Below are 24,602 nucleotides of genomic sequence, written 5' to 3'. Positions count from 1 at the left end.
ATAAATAAATAAATAAATAAATAAATAAATAAATAAATAAATAAATAAATAATTATTTTATGTAATCCATATGGTCCCCAATTTATAAAGTAAAAGAAAAATAAGAATCTTACCCCATCCTCCCCCTCCCCCACAGCCAGCAAGTTCCTCTCCCTGGAGGCAACCACCCTGAACAGTTTCCTGGTATCTTTCCAGAACATTCTATGCATATAAAAGCAAATATTTATGTGGATTTTTTATATACATAAATATTCCAAAAAGTTGTATAGTACACCTTTCTACACAAATGGTAGCATGTGGAAGTTTTCCATCTTGCTTTTATCCATTGTCATCTGAGACCCCTTGTGTCCTTAGACAAGGGGGATGGATGTTATCATTTCACAAAGTTTGGGCATAAGATTTATTAAAAGAATTCCTTATGATTGTTTTGATCTCACTGTGATTTGTTCGGCTCCAGAAAAATCGCTGAAAAATATTTTTCAGTTATGAATGAAGAATGCTTTTCGTCCGAGTGTGACCAATGAATTGTCCTGTGTTGTAGGGCAGCATAGGACCCCTCTGCATAAAAAAGAACTTCCACGTTTTAAAAAAAATTTTTGTTATGAGATTTTCAATTACACAGAAAGGTATAAAATACAATAAATGCCCATATTCAATACCTTTAAAAATAATTTTGGTAACATAAAAATATAATACCTAAAAATTTTTAAATAATGAAATTTACCATATTTTATAACATATATTTGCTTTTAAAAGGGGAAATCGACAGTAACACAATAATAGTAGGGGACTTTAATACCCCACTTACACCAATGGACAGATCATCCAAACAGAAAATAAATAAGGAAACACAAGCTTTAAATGACACAATAGACTAGATAGATTTAATTGATATTTATAGAACATTCCAACTAAGAGTGTCAGAACACACTTTCTTCTCAAGTGCACATGGAACATTCTCCAGGATAGATCACATCTTGGGTCACAAATCAAGCCTCGGAAAATTTAAGAAAATTGAAATCGTATCAAGCATCTTTTCTGACCACAATGGTATGAGATTGGAATTCAATTACAGGAAAAAGACTGTAAAAAACACAAATACATGGAGGCTAAACAGTGCGCTACTAAACAACCAAGAGATCACTGAAGAAATCAAAGAAGAAATAAAAAAATACATAGAAACAAATGACAATGAAAACATGACGACCCAAAACCTATGGGATGCAGCAAAAGCAGTTCTAAGAAGGAAGTTTATAGCAATTCAATCTCACCTCAAGAAACAAGAAAAATCTCAAATAAACAATCTAACCCTACACCTAAAGCAACTAGAGAAAGAAGAACAAAGAAAACCCAAAGTCAGGAGAAGGAAAGAAATAAAGATCAGAGCAGAAATAAATAGAAATGAAGAAAACAATAGCAAAATCAATGAAACTAAAAGCTGGTTCTTTGAGAAGATAAACAAAATTGATAAATCCTTAGCTAGACTCATCAAGAAAAAAAGGGAGAGGACGCAAATCAATAAAATTAGAAATGAAAAGGGAGAAATCACAACTGACACTGCAGAAATACAAAGGATTATAAGAGACTACTACAAACAACTATATGCCAATAAAATGGACAACTACGAAGGAATGGACACATTCTTGGAAAGGTACAATTTTCCAAGACTGAACCAGGAAGAATTAGAAAATATAAACAGGCCTATCACAAGTAATGAAATTGAAACTGTAATTAAAAACCTTCCAGCAAACAAAAATCCAGGAGCAGATGGCTTCACAGGTGAATTCTGTCAAACATTTAGAGAACAGTTAACACCAATCCTTCTCAAACTCTTCCAAAAATTGCAGAGGGAGGAACACTCCCGAGTTCATTCTATGAAGCCAACATCACCCTGATACCAAAACCAAAAAAGATATCACAAAAAAGAAAATTATAGACCAATATCACTGATGAACATAGATGCAAAAATTCTGAACAAAATACTAGCAAACAGAATCCAACAACATATTAAAAGGATCATACACCATGATCAAGTGGAATTTATCCCAGGGATGCAAGGATTCTTCAATATATGCAAATCAATCAATGTGATACAGAACATTAAAAAATTAAGGAATAAAAACCATTATGATCATCTCAATAGATACAGAAAAAGCTTTTGACAAAATTCAACACCTATTTATGATAAAAACTCTCCAGAAAATGGGCATAGAGGGAACCTACCTCAACATAATTAAGGCCATATATGACAAACCCACAGCAAGCATCATACTCAATGGTGAAAAACTGAAAGCATTTCCACTAAGATCAGGAACAAGACAAGGATGTCCATTCTCGCCACTCTTATTCAACATAGTTTCGGAAGTCCTAGCCACAGCAATCAGAGAAGAAAAAAGAAGTAAAAAAATACAAATTGGAAAAGAAGAAGTAAAACTGTCACTGTTTGCAGATGACATGATACTATACATAGAAAATCCTAAAGATGCCACCAGAAAACTACTAGAACTAATCAATGAATTTAGTAAGGTTGCAGGATACAAAATTAATGCACAGAAATCTCTGGTATTCCTATACCCCAACAACAAAAAATCAGAAAGTGAAATTAAGGAAACACTCCCATTTACCATTGCAACAAAAAGAATGAAATACCTAGGAATAAACCTGCCTAAGGAGGCAAAAGACTTGTATTCAGAAAACTATAAAACACTGATGAAAGAAATCAAAGATGACATAAACAGATGGAAAAATATACCATGTTCTTGGATTGGAAGAATCAATATTGTGAAAATGACTATATGACCCAAAGCAATCTACAGATTCAATGCAATCCCTATCAAACTACCAATGGCATTCTTCACAGAATTAGAACAAAAAATTATACAATCTGTATGGAAACACAAAAAACCCCGAATAGCCAAAGCAATCTTGAGAAAGAAAAATGGAGCTGGAGGAATCAGGTTCCCCAACTTCAAACTATACCACAAAGCTACAGTAATCAAGACAGTATGGTACTGGCACAAAAACAGAAATATAGATCAATGGTACAGGATAGAAAGCTCAGAGATAAGCCCACATACATATAGTCACCTAATTTATGACAAGGGAGGCAAGAACATACAATGGAGGAAAGACAGCCTCTTCAATAAGTGGTGCTGGGAAAACTGGACAGCTACATGTAAAAGAATGAAATTAGAACACTACTTAACACCATACACAAAAATAAACTCCAAATGGATTAAAGACCTAAATGTAAGACCAGACACTATAAAACTCTTAGAGGAAAACATAGGAAAAACACTGTTTGACATAAACCACCGCAAGATCTTTTTTGACCCACCTCCGGGAGTAATGAATATAAAAACAAAAATAAACAAATGGGACCTAATTAAACTTCAAAGCTCTTGCACAGCAAAGGAAACCATAAACAAGACACAAAGACAACCCTCAGAATGGGAGAAAATATTTGCAAGTGAAACAATGGACAAAGGATTAATCTCCAAAATATAAAAACAGCTCACGGAGCTCAATATCAAAAAAAAAAAAAAAAAACCAACCCAATTAACAAATGGGCAGAAGACCTAAATAGACATTTCACCAAGGAAGACATACAGATGGCTAAGAGGCACATGCAAAGATGCTCAACATCACTAATTATTAGAGAAATGCAAATCAAAACTACAATGAGGTATCACCTCACGCCAGTCAGAATGGCCATTATCAAAAAATCTAGAAACAGGGACTTCCCTGGTGGCACAGTGGTTAAGAATCCATCTGCCAATGCAGGGACATGGGTTTGAGCCCTGGTCTGGGAAGATCCCACATGCCGTGGAGCAACTAAGCCCATGCACCACAACTACTGAGCCTGCGCTCTAGAGCCTGTGAGCCACAACTACTGGGCCTGCGTGCCACAGCTACTGAAGCCTGCACGCCTAGAGCCCATGCTCTGCAACAAGAGAAGCCACCGCAATAAGAAGCCTGCACACCGCAACGAAGAGTAGTGTCCCGCTCGCCGCAACTAGAGAAAGACCGTGCACAGCAACGAAGACCCAACGTAGCCAATAAATTTAAAAAAAATCTAGAAACAATAAATGCTGGAAAGGATGTGGTGAAAAGGGAACCCTCCTGCCCTGTTGGTGGGAATGTAAATTGATACAGCCAGTATGGAAAACAGTATGGCGGTTCCTTAAAAAACTAAAAATAGAACTACCATATGACCCAGCAATCCCACGACTGGGCATATACCCTGAGAAAACCATAATTCAAAATGAGTCATGTACCACAATGTTCATTGTGGCTCTATTTACAATAGCCAGGACATGGAAGCAACCTAAGTGTCCATCGACAGATGACTGGATAAAGATGTGGCATATATATACAATGGAATATTACTCAGCCATAAAAAGAAACGAAATTGAGTTATTTGTAATGAGGTGGATGGACCTAGGGTCTGTCATACAGAGTGAAGTCAGTCAGAAAGAGAAAAACAAATACCGTATGTTAACACATGTATATGGAATCTAAAAAAAAATGGTACTGATGAACCTAGTGGCAGGGCAGGAATAAAGATGTAGACATAGAGAATGGACTTGAGGACATGGGGGAGGGGAGGGCAAAGCTGGGGAGAAGTGAGAGTAGCATCGACATATATACACTACCAAATGTAAAATAGTTGGCTGGTGGGAAGCAGCAGCATAGCACAGGGAGATCAGCTCAGTGCTTTGTGACCACCTAGAGGGGTGGGATAGGGAGGGTGGGAGGGAGGCTCAAGAGGGAGGGGATACGGGGATATATTTATGCATATGGCTGATTCACTTTGTTGTACAACAGAAACTAACACAGTATTGTGAAGCAATTATACTCCAACAAAGATGTATTTAAAAAAATAATTTTGGTAACAAAAATATAGTACTTAAAATTTTTAAAATAATGAAATTTACCATATTTTATAACATATATTTGCTTTAAAAATAGGTCATGAAAATATGTCTATATGTATATTTTCCAGGTCTAGTTTTTTTTTAACATCTTTATTGGAGTATAATTGCTTTACAATGGTGTGTTAGTTTCTGCTTTATAACAAAGTGAATCAGTTATACATATACATATATTCCCATATCTTTTCCCTCTTGCATCTCCCTCCCTCCCACCCTCCCTATCCCACCCCTCTAGGTGGTCACAAAGCACCAAGCTGATCTCCCTGTGCTATGCGGCTGCTTCCCACTAGCTATCTATTCAGGTCTATTTTAAAGTAAATTACAGACATGATCTCACTTCACTGGTAAATACCTAAGCTTGCATCTCTAAGAAAAAAAGAAAATCTTTGCAACCACAATATTATTATCACATAATGAAATAAATAATTTCTTAATATCAGCCAGTGACCAGTCCATATTTAGATTTCCTTGGCCCCCCAAGAAAGGTTGAAAAATTGTAATTTATCAGAAACTGATACATCAAGCCTCGAAAATAACTCAAGCACAAGTGATCTTCAGCTAAGCCAGGAAGGGAGAGATGCAGACATATAACAAATGGGGACACATCTGCCTCCCAGTCCACCAGCTCCCTCAGCTCCCAGCCCCACAAAAGAAGCTGGTGAAGGGCCTGGGAGGAGAGAATCTGTCTGCCTTTTTTACTTCTGTCCTGGAATTGTCTGCACAGGCCTTGGCACACAGTAGGTTCTGAAGAAACATCAGGTGAATGAATAAATAAGAGAAAAACCCCTGACCTGGCCCTGGTGTCCTGTAGGGTCAGGAACCACAGTGTCTGAGTCTTCCCTGTGTTCTAGGTATCACCCAGGCCACAGCACACAGTAGGTCCTGATGAAGTGCCAGGTGACTGAATGAACAGTTGTATATCCCCAGCACCAGCACTTGGAGTCATTCAGAGTCAGGGACCACAGAGTTGGTACTCCCTGTGCCCCAGATATCATGCAATCCAGGCCTTAGCACACAGTAGGTCCTCAGCAGACATGAATTAATAGGTCAGGTAAATGAATGAGTAGGCGAACATCCTCAGCACCACCCCTGCAGGCTTTCACTGTCAGAGACCATGCAATTCTGGTCCATTCCTGTGATCCAAACTTTGCCCAGCCCAGGGCTCAGCACATAGTAGGTCTCCAAGAAGTGCCAGGTGACTGAATGAGTAGTTTATACATCCCAGCATCAGCCCTGGAGTCATTCAGAATCAGGGACAACAGAGTTGGTTCCTCTGCGTGCCCCAGACATCACCCAAGCCATAGCACACAGTAGGTCCTCAATAAATACTGAGTGACTGAACGGATAGTGGAAATGCCCAGCCCCAGCCCTAGAGCCATTCAGGGTCATGGACCACACAGTCTGGCTCCTCCCTCTGACCTTTGCCCAGTTCAGGCCGATGCACACAGTAGGTGTTCAGTAAATGCCAGGCGAAATGGGTGAATGAGTGAAATGGAACCTAGTTTACAGACATGGTGCTGAGTTCAATGACCCGAGAGAACAGAAGAAACAGTCCCTCAGCAGCTGAAGAGCTGCGGGTCAGCCCCGTCTTGGACGGGGGTGGGGCTACAGGGCCGTGGGCGGGGCCACAGGACTGTCCACTGAGCCCTCCCACCAAGACTTCAGGGAGAGCCTACCTGGTCCGAGTGCGCAGGCGCAGAGGGCTCGGGCGCCCCTTGAGTCCGCAGGCACCAGCCTGTATTCGCTGGGTGAAGGGCTCCCAAGCTGATTTTGACTTCGTGGGCGACTGTGCTGCTCCGGCCTCGCGTGTAGGCTGGTTGGCCGGCTGTGACCTCCTGTCCCTGCCCAGGAGCAGGGATGGGCTATAGGGATGTGTGTGGCGAGTCTGCCCTGAGTCCCTCCTGCTGCAGTCGGCAGCCCCCAGAGGAAGCAGGAGTTTGTAGACCCTCCTGCTGCAGAAAGAATGGAGCCCCCGCGAGGTCAGAGTCTGAGTGTCCACAGCTGCGGAAGGAGCTGAGCCCCTGGAGCAGGAGTCATCGAAAATGTTTGTTTCGGAGCTTTTGAAATGTAGGGATTACAGATAAGGTCAAGAGGAAGAGAAGTGGACAGTCCATGAACACCACGGTGCTGGATGCTGAAGCCGCTCCCTGGTGGCAGCTTGCAGCAAGCCCACCGACCCCCAAACCACTCTCACAACCGGAATTGCCCATCCTCGGAGTAGGCAGTCTCATGATGAGAATTACAAGCTATGGACCAGCGGCTGGGCATCCCAGCTATTTCCCTATGATTTTAAATTTGCCATATTTGCCAACTTATTTGACCTATTTCCCCCTCCACCACGTCCCCCACATACTATATGCAGATACTACCCTGGGTCCAACATCTCCATTCCAGGAGGGGACAGAGCAGCTTCAAGCATTTGGGGGAGTGGGTCCGAGAGGCTGGGGCCCCACAAGGTGGTGTGGCTGTAGGGAGGGTTCCTGGGAGACACAGCCTGATCTCCGCAGCCCCCTCCAATTCAACCTTCCCAAGTCCAAGTTTCTCTGGAGAAAGCCACCTGGGTAGGAGGACGCCAGAAAAGAGCCGCATTAATCCGTAACTGTCAGGTGGTGATACAGGCTATGAGGATGATCAGAGAGTGACCTGCGGAGGGGGTGGTCAAGGGAATCCTCTCTAAGGAGGCGAACGTTGCAGCAGAGACCTGTAGGACTGAGGGAGCCTTGTGGGCTTCTGGGGGAAGAGCATTCCAGGCAGAGGTCCATTCCAGAGCTGGTGCAAAGGTCCTGAGGCTGGTGCACGATGTGTTTTTTGGAACAGCAAAGAGGCCAGTGCAGCTGGAGCAGCGGAGGGAGCAAAAAGCAGAGATGGGGGCGCAGGCGGGTTTGCGTGGGGCTGGACGGCCATTGTGAGGACTTTAGCTTTTACTTGCTGAGGTGGGTGCATTATATGTGGTCTTAATTATGGTTTAATGGGATCTGCCTGGCTGTTGGGTGGAGAACAGAGCATCAGCGGTGCTGGTGGAGACTTTAATCATCCATGAAATGAAGTTCCTGGCACATGGCAGAGCCCAAATAAATAACCACTGCTAATATGATGTATATTACTAGCGTGATAATTTTCAATATCTCACAACTGTGATTAAGACTACCGGCTTCGTCTGAGCTAATCTCAGTCCCTTGGCCTGGACATCAGTGATGGTCTCCACAGGCATCTCCATTCACTTCTGCCCAGCTGTGCATCGTTCTTCGCCGGCTCCTCCGACAGCTTGTTCCTGCCTCGGGCCTCTGCATCCTTTATTGCAAGACTCTGGTCCCTGCAGCCAAGCAGCGATGGGAGGTGGGGTGTGTGTGACGAGAATCTGCCCTGAAACCACCCCCGCCTCCCCGCCTTGCCAAGTGGAAGAGGTGATGGGGGTGGTAGCTATCCTCCCAGCCACGTGGAGAAGGAGAAGGAGGTCACCCCCAAAAGGAAGGTAACTAGGAGGTCAGCGGAGAGGAAAGTCCTCAGCAATATTTTTAGACCTGGAGAACCAGCTCTAAATTTTGTTCCTTATAAATCCATTCTTTACTTGGACAATCCTCCCCTTCCAACTCACTGCTTTTGTTCCAGGAATACTTAATACATTAAAAAAAAAAAAAAGATATACTACTTCCCCTGCATATTTCTAGTAATTATCTTCCAAGACCCAGGAATCTTTTCCCAACATTTCCAAGAATATCATTCCTGAAAAGAGATATTTTATTTTAAATTATTTTCTGCACTGGTCAATGCCTTTTACAAATAACATCTTTAACACAGCCTACATATCCTCATTTACATATTCAGTCATCACAACAGTTCATTCCAGCTCTAAATGAAGCCAATTTCATCCTGAACTTTGGTGTAAGTGAATCTATAATGAATCTCTTTGCTTGAGTTCATTTGAATTGAGACTCTCCTATTTGCAACCAATAAAACACTAATGAATGAAACAGCTGAGGCTTGTGTTTCTTTCTTTTAAGGGCCAGTTGTTGGCTTGTTGGGTGCAATTATCCAGAGAGAGGAATGGAGAGAGAGAGAAGCCCATACTTCTCCTGCCCTGATTTCTCTAGCAAACTCAGGGGAGGCCACTGAAACTCCTATTAAAACAAAATGACTCAAAAAGTCTAAATATGCACACATATACACAGGAAGTTTAAAAGAGCAGGATGGTAATATCAACCACTATTAGACAAGGTAAAATTTAAAGCAAGGGATTAAATTGGTTAAAGACAATCATTTTATATTTGATAAAGGATTCAGAATCAGATTTTAACCAACATTTATTGAGTGCCTACTATATGCCTGGTACTGTGCTTGGTATTTTACATATATTATTTAATTGGCAAAGACATAACAATGCTGTATGTATTATATGTACCAAATTACACAGTTGCTGAATACATAAAGTACAGATTATAAAAACAGATTGACAAACGTAATTATACTAACAGATTTTCACATGACCTTATTGGTTTTTGACATATAGGGTCGGCCAAAATTAAACAGCACATGATTCTGAGCAACGTAATTGATAAGACTGAGTTAATTAACTGACATGTAAAGTTTTGAATTCTACAGACAGAAAATATATATTGATCTTAACTGTCCATGAAACATATACAAACACTGGATATGTTCTAGGCCATGATAAAAGCTTTTTAAAAGGTTTGAGGGGCTTCCCTGGTGGCGCAGTGGGGCTTCCCTGGTGGCTCAGTGGTTGAGAATCTGCCTGCCAATGCAGGAGACACGGGTTCGAGCCCTGGTCTGGGAGGATCCCACATGCCGCGGAGCAACTAGGCCCGTGAGCCACAATTACTGAGCCTGCGCGTCTGGAGCCTGTGCTCCGCAACAAGAGAGGCCGCGATAATGAGAGGCCCGCGCACTGCGATGAAGAGTGGCCCCCACTTGCCGCAACTAGAGAAAGCCCTTGCACAGAAACGAAGACCCAACACAGCCATAAATAAATAAATAAATAAAAATAAATAAACCCAAAAGTTAAAAAAAAAAAAAGGTTTGAAAGCAGATATATTATAGGCCACATTCTCTGTTCACAGTGCAGTAAATCAAGAAAACCAAACTCTTTTTAAATAAACCCAATCACTGAGTTTCAAAGCACTCTTTAGAAACACTGCAATATAATAATTAACAACATAAACAAAACCTGAATTATCAGACTTTAAGATGTGGCCAAGGCTATAACCAGAAGTACATTTATACTATTAAGAACACTATTACAGTAAATAACTTTGTAAAAAGAATATAAATGAACTAAGTACTCAATTAAAAAATTGAGACAAGAAATAGAAACAATAAAAAATAAACCCAATACATGTTAAAGGAAAACAAATTATAAACTAGAGAAATAATGGACATAAATAAATCCTAATGATGGTTCTTCAGAAAATTAATAATAAACTAGATAAAACTTTGACAAATCTAATAACCACAAACAGAAGTTGAAAGGCAGAAAGGGGACAGAACAAAATAAAGAGAAGATTTTGTTTAATTATAAAATACTATGCACAAATAAGCTAATCATCTGGGGGGGAAAAAGCTCGGTGGAATGAAGCATAGCCTAGGGGATAAAAGAACACTGTAAATCATAAAAATAATGGAGTAAAAAGTATTCATAAGCTGATAACATGAGAAGAAATGGAGAAAGCCATCCAAGAACTCACTGAAACTTCCCCTCCATAGCTCTAGGACCTGATTACTTTACTGGTGAATTCTTTCAGAATGTCAAGGAATTGATACTTCTCAAGCTACAGAAAGTATTCGAAAGCACAGCAAAAGGTTAAACTTTACTCAAGTCCTTCTATGATGCAAGCTTAGCCACGATACCAAAACTTAACAAAGATAGCGCCAGTCTTACATAAGAAGATACAGGCAAGAATCCTACAGAAAATATGAAGAAATAGAATTCAATATCTGAAAAGACTGCTGTACCACCATCCTAAGAATGCAAAGATGATCTGTAATTAAGAAATCTACCAGATTTCATCGCTCCTAAGTTGCACGTGTTCACCTTCTCTGAAGTCAGGATGCATCTTCCACTTGGTGGCATCTTACATTTAAGTAGCATTTTTTTTCTTTCTCAGGGGTATGCAAAATAATGCGTGTTTTACAATCGATGATGTCTTAAGGTCAGTGAAATACAGTAATTCAAAACATCACACAAAAAGGTTAAATACAAAAGAAAAATCATCTCAATTGATGTTTAAAGGGCATTTGATAATATTCAAGACCTATTCCTGATTTTTAATCAGGGCTCTTCCTTAACATGACACAGGGCATCTATTTCTAAACAATAGCCACTTTTATAGTTAAATGTGAAACATCATAGGCATCCCTGTTAAAACCAGGAACAAAAAAAGCACACACACTACCAAGACTATGGTCATTTGTTGCGGAGCTTTTGACCACTCCACAAAGCCCTGAAACACACACACACACACACACACAAAAAGAAAAAGTATAAATATCAGAGGGGGAGCCACCATTGTCATGTGCAAGAAAATGGGATTACAGGATTGGGAATGAGACAGTGTATCAGCTGTAAAGCTGTTTGAATTAAAAACTACAAACTATAGCACAGGGAACTATCCTCAATATCTCGTAATAACCTATAATGGAAAAGAATCTGAAAAAGAATATTTATGTATATGTATAACTAATCACTTTGCTGTACACTTGAAACTAACACAACATTGTAAATTAACTATACCTCAATAAAAACAAATAAAAAAGTATACAACAAAGTGACCAGACATAAATATACAAAACTAAGTACTATACCTATGTCCTAGCAGAGGAAATATCAGAATGATGATACATGTGGTGAAAATTTCAAAATGATATATAAATTCTCACAGTTTCAAATACCACCTGTACGCTAATGACCTTCACATGTACGTGTGTGTGTTTTTCTTGACCCAACCCCTCTCTTAAATTCCTGACATAAATCTCACTGTATACCTGCCATCTCCGCTTGAATATCTCATGGGCACCTTAAACTTTACATGTCCCAAATATCCTAATATCCCTCCCCACTGGCCCCCAAAAAGCTCCTCTTGCAGTTTTCCCCCAGTCTACCTCTCAGGTCCCTCCAGGCATCCAACTGTGGCACCCTTAACTCCTGTCTCTCAATGCCCACATCCAACCCACCAGCCAATGCTGTTGGCTTCACCTTACAAATACATCCAGACACTGACCACTTCCATCCACTCCCCCCAGTACCATCACACCGGTCAAAGTCACCATCACTCTTGTTTCTTTCTTTGTTTTAATTCAATTTCTGAGTTTATTTTATGGGAAACTGTACCACTATCTTACACCATACCACCATATTAACTCAACATGGACTAAAGACTTGAATGTAAAACTTAAAATCACAAAACTCATGGAAGAAACATAAGGCAACGGTTCCTTCATACTGGTCTTGGCAATGATTTTTTTTTTTGTATGACAACAGAAGCACAGGCAACAAAAACAAAAATAAACAAGTGGGACTACCTCAAACAAAAATGCTTCTGCACAGCAAAGGAAACTATCAACAAAAGGGCAAACCATTGAATGGGAGAAAATATTTGTAAATCATACATCTGACGAAAGGTTAATATCCAAAACATATGAAAAACTCATGCAACTCAATACCAAAAAAAAACCCAACTCCAAACAATTGGGTTAAAAACTGGGCACTCTTGTTTCTTATCCTGACACTCCCCTCACCCCCAATTTCTTCTGTATGCATCAGCCAGAGCGATCCCTCCAAAGCTAAAGTCACTCTGCCCCAGCCACTCTCACCTCCAAGCCTTTGCAGTTATGCTTTCTCCTGCCTGGATATCTCCGCCACATCCTCCAGCTCCACATTTTCCACCACATCTTTAGAAACCCCCTCCCACACCACTCTGTATAGAACAGCATCCCCCAATACCTCCCCACGGTAGACCACCCATCTCCCCTCCCCAGCTCTCTTTCTTCCGTGTCCAGAGAGGGCAGAGATTTTAGTTTGCTCGTGGCTGTACCTCCAGTGCCTGACCCAGAGTCCAAGTTTATAAGTATTTCTCAAATGAATGAATGAATGGAAAGACAGGGAGTTCCCTGGCGGCCCAGTGGTTAGGACTCTGTGCTTCCACTGCAGGGGGCACGGGTTTGATCCCTGGACTAAGATCCCGCATGCTGCGTGGCACGGCCAAGAAAAAAAAAAAAGACATACCACAACGAAGGATGGGAAGACAAAATGTTTAAAACGGTGACAATTCTTCTGCAAAATAACGATGAGTTAAATGCAGTTGCTATTAAAATATCTGGGAAGTTTTGGGAATGGGCATGAATGAGTTATCTGGAAAGCCAGGCAGTGGTGAACATTAAAAAAATTCTGTAAAAGGAGAGAAATGAAGGGGACACGTACTACGAGATATTGAAGCATGTTATAAACCATTAATGGGATTCATATCTCTAATCTTTGGGAAAGGACCAATTCCTCCCTCTAGCTTGCTCTCCCCCATTGGATGCCACCTCATTTCAAACCTTCCTCTTACACCCTGGAGAGAATAACCCACGTCAGCAGTTCCCAAACCTGGCAGAGCATCAGAAACCTCTTGGGGGAGTTTTTCACATATTTTGGGCTCCACCCTGGGAATTTCTGATTCAGTGGATCTACATTCAGAGATCTTATGAAGTCCCTAATAATCCACACTACAGAAAATGAAGCCAACTGGATAAACATTCATTCTCCTGTGGCAACACAAACAAGGATAACCTAACAATTCATCTGTTGAGGAAATGGGCATGACACACTGCAGTATAGAATATTCAGCAGCTGTAAAACGTAATTTTTAAAAAGGATGAAAGTGATCAGGATAGAAAGTGATCCAGACGATATTGTTGTGAAAACACCAAATGGCAGAATAATAATCTTGGTATAATTTCCTTTTTCGGGGGTTAAGAAATATATGTCATTTACCGTAGGACTCTATTTATATGAAGGCAAAATGAATCTATGCAACCAGAAATCAGAACTGGGATGAGGGAGTGAGTCAGACTGGAAAGGAAGATGAAGGCATTTTCTAGGATGATGGCAGGTTGGTTACACAAGCATATGTGTGTCGACACTTACTGATATGTGCATTTTATTGGAAATACTTATGCCTCAATTGTTTTTTTTTTTTTTTTTTTGGCTGTGCTGCGCAGCATGTGGGATCTTATTTCCCCGACCAGGGATCTAACCCGTGCCTCCTGCAGTGGAAGCACAGAGTCTTAAACACTGGACCACCAAGGAAGTCCCAGGTATGCCTCCATTTTTAAAAAGCAGAGTATAAATTCAGGAAAATGTAAAAAAAAAAAAGTTTTAAAAAAGAAGAAAATGTAGTGAATATGGCTCATCTGAAATCCAAAAATTTTACACATACACACACGCACACGACACCACATGTAATGGACCCGTCAGTGCCTCACTTAGTTCCTCTTTGTTTCTCCTCCAGCTGCTGCGAGTGTTGGCTGCTAACTTGATGGTTTATGGTTTATATTTATGGTTGCCCCCTTTCTCCTGAGAAATGCCCTTTGCTAAGAGGAGCCACCTCTCTAGAGAGTTACCTAGAAGGTTACACTCACCCCAGACAGCTGTCCACAACCAGCGATGGGGGATAAAAGCCTCCCCACTGGCTCAGAGAAGGACTGGTACTATTCACACTACAGAGCTCCCTGTGGGATCAGACTGAAGCTGGACCTCCGTTAAACCCATATAATATTTGCCTCACTCCTTCTCCTCCTTCCCAACTTCCCTCACTCCTTATGGGTTCCACCCGAGAACACACTTCCTCAATAAATCCCTTGCACAAGAATCCTAGTTCAGTCTCAACTTCCAGGAAAAAAATGCCTGCAAGGAAACAGGACAACCTTCTAAAAACATTCTGTTGAAGTATAATATGCAAAGAGAAAATTGCATGTATCCTACAAACGTGATGAATCTCCGGAAGGTGAATCGTGTAACTGGCACCCAGAAGAAGAAGCAGATCATTATCACCACCCCAAAATGTCCCCCTCTCATGCTCCCTTCCTCCCTCATTTACCCCACCTCGAAGGGAACCAGTATCTGGATTTCTAATGTTGTAGATGAGTTTTGCTTTTATAGCAACTTTTACCAAGTCTATTTCTTTCCTTACCTCATACTTAGAAGGTTTGCATTTGTGACACATGCTTGTATTTTATGGTACGGGAGTGATGGGACTATTTTTTCCTCCCTGCTTTCCTACGTCCGGAGCCATAGAGTGGGAATTTCTGTGTCTTAGAAATGTCAGGGGACTTCCCTGGCGGTCCAGTGGTTAGGACTTCACCTTCCAATGCAGGGGGTGCGGGTTCTATCCCTGGTCGGGGACCTGGGATACCACATGGTTTGCGGCCAGGAAGTCAAGGCATAGAACAGAGGCAGTATTGTGACAAATTCAATAAAGACTTTAAAAATGGTCCACATCAAAAAAAAAAATCTTAAAAAAAAAAAAGAAATATCAGGGGGCCTCCCTGGGTGGTGCAGTGGTTGGGAATCTGTCTGCCAATGCAGGGGACATGGGTTCGAGCCCTGGTTTGGGAAGATCCCACATGCCACGGAGCAACTAAGTCCATGCGCCACAGCTACTGAGCCCGTGCGCCCCAACTACTGAGGCTGCACTCTAGAGCCCACGTGCCACAACTACTGAAGCCCGCGCGCCTAGAGCCCGTGCTCCGCAACAAGAGAAGCCACCACAATGAGAAGCCCGCGCACCACAAAGAAGAGTAGCCTCCGTTTGCCGCAACTAGAGAAAGCCCATGCACAGCAACAAAGACCGATTGCAGCCAAAAATAAAATAAGTAAAATAAATTAAAAAAAAAAGAAATATCAGGAAAGTAACTCCTTTCCTCCCCTCCATTCCTTCACTCACTCCTCCCCGCCTGAGGGGTGGAGGGACATAACTGAGTAGTGGGATGGGGAGAAGCCCTCACCCCTTATCCCCAGTCCTCTCTTGGGGGAGGATAAAGTCCCCAGACAGACAGGATACTTTAGTGGTTAAGAAAGGCACTGAATTCAAATCCCACCCCTACCACTTACAAGCTGAGTGCTCCGGGGAAAGTTTACTTGACCTCTCTGTGCATTAGTTTCCCCATCTGTAAAATACAATCGTAACGGATCCCACATCAAGAACTATTAAGAGAATCAAATAAATTGAGCTAGCCCCATGGTGAGGGCTGTGGAGCCTGCCTCTTATTGATATTGAAGGTCTCTGGTCCCATACGGCCTGATCTTCTCTTTTTTTTTTTTTTGGAAGGGGGCCACTTACAGGAAGGAGGCTGAGTCCATGCAGACAGCTCAGCTGGGTCAGGACCCACCGCCCACCCCTGCCGGGCCCCAGCCTGTGCTCCATCAATGCTGGTTGAATGAGCCATGATGGAGTGAATGAGTGATGAATGAATGATGTCACAGAGGTCTCTGGCACCTCCCCCACCCTAGCTTCATCTTAAAGAGAGGGAAACCATATTAACTACTTCACAGGGCTCATGAATTAATAATGAGAGCTAGTGAGTGTCGAGTTAATAACAAGAACCACCCAAGACATGGAAGCAACCTAAATGTCCATCGACAGAGGAATGGATAAAGAAGATGTGGTACGTATACACAATGGAATATTACTCAGCCATAAAAAAGAATGAAATAATGCCATTTGCAGCAACATGGATGGACCTGGAGATGATCATACTAAGTGAAGTAAGTCAGACAGAGAAAGACAAATATCATATTGTATCGCTTATATGTGGAATCTGAAAAAGTGATGCAAATAAACTTATTTGCAAAACAGAAATAGAGTCACAGATGTAGAAAACAAACTTATGGTTACCAAAGGGGAAAGGGGAGAGGAGGGATAAATTAGGAGTTGGGGATTAACATACACACTATACCGTATACAAAATAGATAACTAATAAAGACCTACTGTCTAGCACAGGGAACTCAATATTCTGTAATAACCTATATGGGAAAATAATCTAAAAAAGAATGAAAATATGTACATGTATAACTGATTCACTCTGCTGTACACCTGAAACTAACACAACATTGTAAATCAACTCTACTCCAATAAAAAATTTTTTTAAAAACGCAAAATAAAATAACAAGAACCACTTAGAATCATGTCAGTCCCATAATACGTGCGACGTCAGTGCGTGTCTTACCTGGATCACTTCCAACCAGCTGGAGGTTCCTGATTGGTTCTTACACCTCTGCCTCTCCCTCTGCCTCAACCAATCTCCCTTCCTTCCACAGAGGCCAATAGAGTGATTTCTGTAGATCCCCAAATCCCCAGAGGCTCCCCACTGCCTACAAGATACACCCGGGGACTTCCCTGGCGGTCCAGTGGTTAAGACTCTGCTCTTCCACTGCAGGGGGTGAGGGTTCCATCCCTGGTTGGGGAACTAAGATCCCACATGCTGCGTGGCCAAATAAATAAATAAATAAAAATAAAAACACTTCTTTAAAATTAAAAAAAAAAAGATACACCCAACCTCCATGGCGTGGAACTCAGCAGCGAGAGGGTCCTGTGAAACATAAGCTGGAACCTTCTCTGCCCTACAGTAGCCACCCAACTCAGAGTGAAAGCCAACATTTTAGCATGGTTGACAATACCCTACGTCATACACCCCCATCACCACCATGACCTCATATCTTACTATTCCCTCCCACTCTTCTCCAGCCAACCAACACCCCCCAGCCCCGCTGTTCCTCACGCATGCCAGGCACACTCCTACCTCAGGGCCTTTGCACTTGTTGTACCCTCTCTGCCCAGAACCTCTTCCCACCAGATATATCTGCCAGTCTCACTCCCCACCTCCTTCAGGTCTGTACTCCAATAGCTCCCTCTCAGGGGGACTCCCTTGACAACTTCTTAAAATAGCAACCTTTACCCTCACCTCGTACACCCATAACTCTGCTTAATTTTTCTCCATAGCACTTATTACCATCCAGCATGAAGTATAGGTTAGCTACTCATTTTGCCAATTGTCTGTCTACCTCGGTGACTGTGAGCCCATGAAAATAGGAGCCATCGCTCTCCCATTCACTGCTGCACCCTCATTGCCTTGGACACTGCCTGGCACATAGTAGGTGCACAACAAATAGTTGTGGACTGAATGAATGATCTCATCCCAGTCCCTGCTATGCCCCTAACTCCAGTGTTCCCCAAATGTGCCTTGTTACATCATGCCTCCGTCTTTGCACATGCTGTTTCCTCCCCTGCTCTGCCTGGGAAATTACTTCCCTAAAATCCCAGGTGTGGTGTCTCTTGGGTATTCAAGAATAAACCTCCTGGCCCACAGAGTTACTTTCTTCTTCCATTGAGCCATCTCACGTGCAGCCAGCACTTATTTCTACACTATCATGGTTGGTTGTTCAGCTTGCCTCCCCCTACCTTGTGTCAATAAACCTTTTCCTGGCTTGAGCCAGTCCAAGTTGGATTTCTGATATACGATTGGCAGATGGGACCCTCATGTGTTGCCAAGAGTGGTTATGTGGTTTTTTCCTAATGTATAAGATAAATATGTAAATAAAAGAACCACTGTTATTATTTCACATGTTGATGTCTTATGCTCCCCACAGAAAACACTAGGTATTTCAGTGAAAGTAATGTGCTTGATAACTCTTTTTGGTTTTATTCGCAGTACTTGGATTAAAACCCAGTAGATAGTTAGTGGATGGATGGATGGTTGGTTGGATGGATGGATGGATGGATGGATGGATGGATGGATGGATGAGTAGGCATATGGGTGGAGGAATAGTAGCCACATCCTTCCAACAGCCAACAGGTAGTAGATAGATGAATGCGTGGGTAGATAGATGAGTGGATAGATGGATGGATGAGTGGGTGGGTTGAATGGATGGAGTGGTTGCATACGGATGAATGGCAGCTGATTGGGTATATAGATAACTGGATATATGGATGGATGGAATGGGTGTGTGGATGAGTAGGCAAATGAAAGGCTGGGTGGGTGAATCAGAGGACAGATGAATGGATGGTGGACGTTCAATGGGTAGATGGATGAATGGATAGGTAGAAGGGTGAGTAGTTGGGAGGGTCGATGGATGGATGAATAAGTCAATAGACAGATGACCTCACATGGATGGATGGATGGATGGATGGATGGGTATATGGGTGAGTAGGCAGATGAATGCTTGGGTGAACAAATGAGAGGACAGATGAATGAATGGTTAATTTATGAAGGATTTATGAGTGAAGGGTTGGAGGGTACACATGGGTGGAGTTACCCCCACCACCTGAGACCCTCCATTCCATGTCTGACTACCATGGAATATGTCCTGTTTCCCATGGGAGGCCTCTTGGGGCTCACATCCCCAAACAGACTTCTGTGGGGCAGGGAAATCCCAAGCTGAGTGAGGGAGTGTGACAACCCACTGACATCTGCAGAGTGGGGCATCATCAAAAGAGGAAGGAATCGCCAGCTTACCTGGGAGTCCTCTGACTCATCGTCTTCCTCCACCGAGCTCCACTCCTGGGGATGCCCAGTCTCGGGAGAAGGTAGGTCTGGGTGAGGGGGGGAATGGAGGAGAAAGGAGTCATGAGTGAGTGACCAGGCCAGCTGGATGGGTTCTGCTTTCTTCCCGCCTGCCATCCCTCTTCTGATGATATCCTAACACACACACACACACACACACACACACACACACACACACACACACACTGCCCATGTGGTTCAGGTGGGGGTGGAGAGAAGGAGAGACCTGAATTCTGATCCCATTTCTGTCACTAACTACCTGGGAGACTTAAAGCGAGTCACCTGATGTGATTCACCACCTGAGCCTCTATTCCCTCGCCTGTCAAATGGGTACGATAGTTCCTTCTCTACAGGCCTCTGGCAAAAACTGAGTGAGAAAGCAGAAGAAAAAGCCACAGAGTTAAACCAGGAGGAACAAGGCTTCCCCAGCTTCCAGCCTCCGGTGAAGAAATCTCCCCATATTCGAACCTCAACATCCTTCTCACTCCTCAACTGGATAGAACTGGGGGTTGGACCAGAGATGGCCATTTTCCACTCTTTCTGCACCCAGATCCTGCCGGGAGCCCCAAACCTCCTCCTCACTGCCAGAACTGACATTTCTATTTCCCACAACTTCTGTCCCAGATCTGCTCATCTCCCGTGGAAGGAAGGACCCTTTCCTAGTAGAAGGTCCAGCCCCCATTCTCCTGTGGGTGTGCCTTTCAGGTGTCCCCATCTCAGCAAATGGCACCACTCTTTGCCAGATGTTTGGGCCAAAATCCCAGGGGTCACCCTTGATATCTCTTTGTTCCTCCCCTGTCCATTCCTGGACAGTTGCAGGAATCTCCCAACTGGCCTCCCAGCTTCTACTCTTGACCTCCTAATCCTACGGTTCATTCTCACACGCAGCTGGATGTAGAGTTTCTCAACCTGGCCACTGCTGGTATTTCAGGCTGTGAAATCCTTGTGGTGGTGGTGGTGGTGGGGGGTGTCTGTCCAGTGCACTGTAGGACGCTAAGCAGCGTTGCTGGCCTCCACCCACTAGATGGCAGCAGCATTTCCCCAGTTCTGATCATTCAAGATCTCTTATGTTGCCTGGGGAGGAGATGGGGGTGTAACATTGCCCCCAGTTGAGAACTACTGATTTAGAAGAATCTTTTGAAATACAAATGAGATCCTGTCTTCTCCTCTTCAAAACCTTCCAGTGGTCTCCCAATACTCAAGTAACACGCAAACTCCTTGCCAAGGTTGACAAGATGCCCCATCACTGGTCCCAGCTGATCTCTATCATTTTTCCCTCCCATCTCCCTGCTCTGTTCCCCGTGGCCTCCTTGAACACAGCAAACTTGCTGCCAATGTGGGGTCCTTGCACATTCAGCTCTGGCTGCCCTTGAAGCTGTTTCCCCATCCTTGGAACAACTGATCCTTCTCGTGCTTCTCCCACCTTCCCCAATCACACTGTCACACCCCACCAATCATCCTGTTTTACTGTCTCCACAGGTCTCGTCAGACATGACCTTTCTCTTTATTTTGTAACGTCTTTCTTTAGTGCCTGTTTTCTCCTCTAGAATTGGAGCTTGGGACTTCCCTGGTGGTCCAGTGGTTAAGAATCCGCCTTCCAATGCAGGGGACGCAGGTTCGATCCCCGGTCCGGGAACTAAGATCCCACATGCTGCGGGGCAACTAAGCCCGCGTGCCGCAACTACTGAGCCCCCGTGCCACAACTAGAGAGAAGCCCGCATGCCACAGGAGAGCCTGCGCACCGCAATGAAAGATCGCGCATGATGCAACTAGGACCGAATGCAGCCGGAAATAAATAAATAAATATTAAAAGAAAAAAAAAGAATCAGAGCTTTACAAAGGCCATCTTGTTCACTGCAAGACCCTAACACTTGGCACATAGTAGGTGCTTGTGATAGATTTTTGCCCCCAGGGGCCTCCAGCTTGTTCATTGCTCCCTGTGTCCACACCCTTGGGCTGCCCTCCCGACTCTGCCCCACTGATTCTGAGCTTGACCATATGGCTTATTTCGACCAATGGCCCGTGAGCAGTTGGGTTGCCAGTAGAGGCTAAAAAAGTGCTTGTGACCTGGGGTTTTCCCTTGCTTGCTGGACCCAAGAACTCTGCAACCACCCCCGTGAGAATAAGCTTGGGCTAGCCTGCTGGAGACACATGGCTTTAAGTCAGCACCATCAAACCAGCTAGACACACCAGTAAGGCCATCTTAGATGAACCAGCTGCCCTTCAGCTCACTGCAGCTGCATTGCGGGAGCCGACACAGGCAAGGGCAACAGAACTGTTCCCTGCGGCCACATACATTGCCAACCCACAGAATCGTTAGCAGCTAAATGACTGTTACTTTAAGCCACTCAGTTTGGGGCTGACTTGTTACATAGCAAAAGCTGACTGACACAAGGCTCCATAAAACTGTGTTGAAAGGAGCAAAGGAATGAAGTCGTGTCTTTCCCTAGGCTCTGCCACAACCTCCCCGCCCCCCAACACAGGACCTCTGCCCCTCACCTTTCTTGTCACTGTCACAGCCGGAGGCCCCAAGCTCCACAGCCACCCAGTCCTTGGTGAGGGCAGCATGCTTCTCCCAGGCCCTGCTCTCCTGAGACAGCAGCCCCTGCATCTTCTCAGGCCTGAGACTCTGCATCTCTCCAGGAGGCTCAACTTTAAAGGCAGGCTTCTCCTCCTCTCCCCAGTCCAGGGTTCTGTTGGGTTTCCCAGGGAACAGGATTCAGAACCTGAGGAGAGACATACATTTAGTCACTCAACAAATACAGAGTGCCAGCCCTGTGCCAGGCATGATTCCTAGATGCCAGAGATACAGCAGTGAGGGAAGCAAAGCTCCTTTCCCTCTTGGGGCTTACATTCTAGTGGGGGGAGAGAGACAGACAGCATGCCAAATGATAAGTGCTCTAGAGACAAAGCAAGAAAGGGAATAATGAGTTTTGAGGTGAGGGTCAGAGAGTGGTAAAGTAAAGGCAAACGTGCGTGCGTGCGTGCATGCACACACACACACGCACACACACACACACACATACACACATTCCACAACCCAAAGCATAGAGCTAGAAGTTTTTAGGAAAAGAGAATTACCCCCATAATCCCTGTAGCTGCAGAGAGAAGGACCCTACTCTTCCCTCCAGCCCCCTATAGCATGACTTTCTCCTCTGCTGTCATTAAGAAGAAGAAGGAGGAGGAGAAGGATTTGCCAAATAAGGGTTAAAAAATCCAATTTAAAATTAAATATTCTTTAGGGCTTCCCTGGTGGCGCAGTGGTTAAGAATCCGCCTGTCAATGCAGGGGATACGAGTTCGAGCCCTTGTCCGGGAAGATCCCACATGCCTCTGCGGGGCAGAGGTCAGCTTCCTTTCTTGGTCTCTAACCCTCCACCACCACAGTCCCTGCACTCACCCATTATCAGGTCAGCCCAGGAGGCAGGTTTAACACACCCAGGACTACAGAACACTGAATCCCAGGGAGAGACTTCCCCCTCTTCAGCACCCTTTTAAATTTCTTTTTTAAAAAGTTGAGTAGGGACTACCCTGGTGGTCCAATGGTTAAGACTTTGCCTTCCAATGCAGGGGTTGTGGGTTTGATCCCTGGTTGGGGAGCTAAGATCCCACATGCCTTGGGGCCAAAAACTCAACACATAAAACAGAAGCAATATTGTAATAAATTCAATTAAGATTTTAAAAGTGGGCCACGTCAAAAAATCTTAAAAAAAAAAAAAATGAGTAGGGAATTCCCTGGCGGCCCAGTGGTTAAGACGCTACACTTCCACTTCAGGCGGCACGGGTTCAATCCTTGGTCAGTGAACTAACATCCCACATGCCGCACGGCCAAAAAAAAAAGAGTAAAATACACATAACAAGAAATTTTACCATCTTAACCATTTTAAAGTGTACATTCACATTGTTGTGCACTCATCACCACCATCCATCTCTAGAACTCTGTGTATCACACTCTGTCCACGTTAAACGCAGGATCCTCCCCTCCCCCTCCCCCTCCCCCAACCCCTGGCCACCACCATACTTATGGGATCTTAGTTCCCTAACCAGGGATTGTACCCAGGCCCTCGGCAGGGAGAGCGCGGAGCTCTAACCACCGGACTAACAGGGAACTCCCCAGACTACTTTCTGACTCTCTGAATTTGCCTACTGTAGGCACCTTGTATAACTAGAATCACACCGTATTTTTGTGAGCTATTTATTTCACTTAGCAGAGGGTCCTCAAGGACATTATTGCTAGAAAAGAAGGGAGGTAATTTAAAGGAAAAAGAGGGGTAAGTCCTAGTTGGGGTGCTAGAATGAGAGAGTAATCTCAAAGGTGGGGAAAGAAGGGCTGGTGTTAATAAGATGCTAATTGCAGCCATCACAGCAGAGTGGTTAAGAGCAAGGTGTGGGTGCGAGTGCATGGCGTGAATTTCCACTCTGCCACGCATTAGCTGTGTGACTTTGACAGGTCACTTTAACCTCTCTGAGCTTCAGTGTGCTCAGCTGCAAAATGAGGGTGCTGGGAATTCCCTGGCGGTCCAGTGGTTAGGACTCTGTGCTTTCACTGCAGGGGGCACAGGATCGATCCCTGGTCGGGGAACTGAGATTCTACAAGCTCAGCGGCGTGGCCAAAAATAATAAATAAATAAATAAATAAATAAATACATAAATAAATAAATAAATAAATAAATAAATTAAAATGAGGGTGGGACTTCCCTGGTGGTGCAGTGGTTGAGAATCTGCCTGCCAATGCAGGGGACACGGGTTCGAGCCCTGGTCTGGGAAGATCCCACATGCCGCGGAGCAACTGGGCCCATGAGCCACAATTACTGAGCCTGTGCGTCTGGAGCCTGTGCTCCGCAACAAGAGAGGCTGTGACAGTGAGAGGCCCGCGCACCGCGATGAAGAGTGGCCCCCACTTGCCACAACTAGAGAAAGCCCTTGCACAGAAACGAAGACCCAACACAACCATAAATAAATAAATAAATAAATAAATAAATAAATAAATAAATAAAACCCGCCACATGTGTACATGCCCAGTCCCTAGGCTATATGACCTATAAAAAAATAAATAAATAAAAAGAATCCGCTTGCCAAATGCAGCGGACACGGGTTCGAGCCCTGGGCCAGGAA

At 43.7% G+C, this 24,602-nt stretch overlaps 1 protein-coding gene across 4 annotated transcripts in view; it reads right to left on the bottom strand.

The window, feature by feature from the left end:
- The window catches only part of SMIM17 (small integral membrane protein 17), a 77,552-nt gene that overhangs the window by 31,023 nt on the left and 21,927 nt on the right, over nucleotides 1–24,602 (bottom strand). For 2 of the 4 annotated variants that reach the window (XM_082436804.1, XM_082436805.1), the window contains exons 3-4: nucleotides 21,988–22,214; nucleotides 12,377–19,517 (exon numbers count right to left, since the gene is read on the bottom strand). In XM_082436804.1, coding sequence (XP_082292930.1) covers nucleotides 19,237–19,517; nucleotides 21,988–22,123 — 417 coding nt within the window. In that variant the 5' untranslated portion in view covers nucleotides 22,124–22,214 and the 3' untranslated portion in view covers nucleotides 12,377–19,236. Of the gene's footprint in view, nucleotides 1–8,160; nucleotides 9,053–12,376; nucleotides 19,518–21,987; nucleotides 22,215–24,602 lie in introns of those variants that run through there. The other 2 variants (XM_082436806.1, XM_082436807.1) reach the window with 2 other exon arrangements.

This window comes from Balaenoptera physalus (genome assembly GCF_965194825.1).
Source record: "Balaenoptera physalus genome assembly, chromosome: 19".
Taxonomy (NCBI): Eukaryota; Metazoa; Chordata; class Mammalia; order Artiodactyla; family Balaenopteridae; genus Balaenoptera; species Balaenoptera physalus.
Note: the sequence above shows the minus strand (reverse complement) of the source record. Positions and strands in the feature narration are given on the sequence as shown.